The 2,760-nt window shown below is 58.6% G+C and overlaps 1 protein-coding gene across 1 annotated transcript in view; it reads left to right on the top strand.

Moving 5' to 3' along the window:
* The first annotated feature begins 45 nt into the window (after nt 1-45).
* Nucleotides 46-2,760, top strand: part of ETHE1 (ETHE1 persulfide dioxygenase) — a 19,471-nt gene continuing 16,756 nt past the window's right edge. The window contains 4 exon segments of the mRNA XM_006142017.3: nt 46-185; nt 627-771; nt 908-969; nt 972-1,079. Of these exon segments, the coding sequence (XP_006142079.1) occupies nt 105-185; nt 627-771; nt 908-969; nt 972-1,079 (396 nt within the window). The 5' untranslated portion in view covers nt 46-104.

The following is a 2,760-nucleotide window of genomic DNA, read 5'->3' as shown; positions in this document are numbered from 1 at the left end:
AGGTGGGCCCCTCTCTCGCCCCGCCCTCGCTCGGGTTAGCCTGGGTGCACCCAGCTTCGGCCGGCGCTCCGCCTGGGCTCAGTCTGGACCTGGCTGTGCACGCGATGGCGGGCTTAGCTCTGAGGGTCGCCGGGCGGCAGCTGAGCCAGCGCGGTGGATCTGGAGCACCCATCCTGCTGCGGCAGGTGCAGTCGCCTGGGCGGGGCAAGGGGCTTACTGGGCCCTGGGCTCCGGGAGGGGCGGAACTCTTGGGTCCTTCAATTAGGAGCGATCTAGGGGTCGGTTCGTGGGGTCTTGCGGAAAGGGGTGGAGATTTGGGATGGATTCGTGGGTCTTTTAAAAGGGACACATGGGGGTGTTGGGGGGGCTGCGTTCGGGGACTGACCCCTGAGTCCTTACGAAAGAGGGCGTTCCTGATCCTGACTTAGGGGTGTTAGAAAGTTGGAGCTCCCTGGTTCTGAAGGAGGAGGGCGGTGGGGTCCTCAATCCCAGACTCAGGGGAGGGATCAAGAGGCGGTGGTTTCTGAATCGGGCTCTTAGGACGGGTCGAGTCGAGGCCTAGACTCCTGGGTCCCCCCAGGGGGTGGGAGTCAGGTTCTGCGCCCTTGCCTGTGCCCGCCCCGCAGATGTTTGAGCCCGAGAGCTGCACCTACACGTACCTGCTAGGAGACAGAGAGTCCCGAGAGGCCATTCTCATCGACCCGGTTCTGGAGACGGCGCCTCGCGATGCGCAGCTGGTCAGGGAGCTGGGGCTGCGGCTGCTGTACGCCGGTCAGTCGGGGTCAGTCGGGACGCACTCGGATCTGCGGGAGGAGGCGCGGCCGCAGAGGGGCGGAGCGGGCGGCGGGCGGCCTGGACTCCGGGGTGCCCTCCGAGCCTCGGGGCCCTGTCCCCCTCTCGTGTCCAGTGAATACCCACTGCCACGCGGACCACGTTAACGGCTCCGGGGGCGCCCCCCCGCCCCTTTCCTGCTGCTCCGCCCGCTCTCCCCCGCCTGCCAGTCTGTGATCTCGCGCCTTAGTGGGGCCCAGGCCGACTTGCACATCGACGAGGGAGACTCCATCCGCTTCGGGCGCTTCGTGAGTTGGGTGCTGAGTCTGGAGAGGGTGGTGGCCTGGACTTCTTGGACTTAATGGAAAGAGGGGTCTGGAGGCCTGGGCTCCTGAGTCCTGGGGGAGAGGGGCCTGGGTCCTGGTCTGATCGCCGAGCTGAGGTCTCTGGGAGGAGGGCGCCGTAAACCAGGCGGGCCAGGCGGGCGCACTGGGGCAAGAGGCTCAGCGCGGGTGTGCCTCTGGCCGAGCCCCTAAAGTCAACAGCATTTATGGAGTTTCCCGACGCTCTGGGGCAGCTCCTCTGGGCTGGCATCTCTCCATAAAAGTTGATGAGGGCCCAGACTGCGGAAGACCCAGCCCTGACTTCCAATAGCCTCTGTTAGAGGACGAGGCATCCCTGTGCCCAAGGCCGGGACATCCCGTTATGAGGCCGGGAGGCACAGCATTTAAGGAGGCGCTGGCTCTCCAGGTCGTGTGCATGCAGGGTCAGCACTCAGGAGTGGGTGCCTCCTTAAACTTTGCTCCGGAGCCTCACCCCGGCCCAGCCCTGCAGTTGCCTCACCCTGGAGTGGTCGGAAGGTTCCTGCTCCTTCGTTTCCGCCAGAATTACCACCTAGGGCTGTGTGGGAAGTCGGGGGAGTTGCCCCTGTGGGAGGGGAAACGGCTGACAAGGCTTTTTTTTTTTTTTTTCCTGATCAGGATTGCTAAATAGGTAAAGTTTGGCTGAGTTTGGGGTGGGGACTTGGCCTCCAGGTTAGCGGTTTTGCTAATCAAGGACAGTGTCTTCTGAGTCAGAGAGTTCAGCGGAAATGAGGGGGATCAGAGAGTTTAGCTACAGTGGTTATGGACTCCGGGTAATCAAGCCTTTTTCTGGAAGCAAGTAAAAGATGCAGTGTCCGTTTATAAATGAACATAACAGGCACAAACAGGCATCTCTTGGATTCCACTGGGGTTTTGTGTCTATCTTTGCTGTTTGTTACAGTGAATGTGGAAGAGATTAGCTGTGGTAGACTGAGCTTCAGTGTGTTTTGTTTTAAGTTTACTTTTATTTTATTTTTTTGGAGAGGTTTTCGCAATAGGGGGCGTGCGCTTGCCAGAAAGACAGAGAGACAGAAAGCAAAAATCACCCCCCAGGGGGGATGGCCATGCCGCAATCCCTTCTCCTCCATTCTCCTCTCGGGATCTTGGGCATGCACGCACGCGTGCCCTGTGTGAGTTTAAGCTACCGGGTTCGAGACTCAAACTGTGGTCGACTACCTGAGAGTCCAGCGACATAGCCATCACGCTAACTGCTGGTCCCAAGTTTACTTATTTATTCTGAGAAGTAGGTGCCCTCAACAAGGTTTCACACCACAGTCCTCTCAGCTCGCCAAGCAGTCAGGATCCTGGGCATGACTGCATGTGTTCAGAGTAACCCGGGATCCAAACCCTGGTCTTGTTTATCCACTGCTGCTGCCACTGTGGCTATGCCACCATGGCTAGGCCTGTTTTTTCCTTCAATAGCTTTTTTTTTTTTTTTTTTTTTTACTTATTTATTCTGAGAAGTAGGTGCCCTCAACAAGGTTTCACACCACAGTCCTCTCAGCTCGCCAAGCAGTCAGGATCCTGGGCATGACTGCATGTGTTCAGAGTAACCCGGGATCCAAACCCTGGTCTTCCATATGGCTCCAGCATTGTTTATCCACTGCTGCTGCCAATGTGGCTACGC

The sequence above is a fragment of the Tupaia chinensis genome, unplaced genomic scaffold (assembly GCF_000334495.1).
Source record: "Tupaia chinensis unplaced genomic scaffold, TupChi_1.0 Scaffold000067_1, whole genome shotgun sequence".
Taxonomy (NCBI): Eukaryota; Metazoa; Chordata; class Mammalia; order Scandentia; family Tupaiidae; genus Tupaia; species Tupaia belangeri.
The sequence above is the reverse complement of the archived record's forward strand: the minus strand, read 5'-3'. Positions and strand labels throughout refer to the sequence as shown.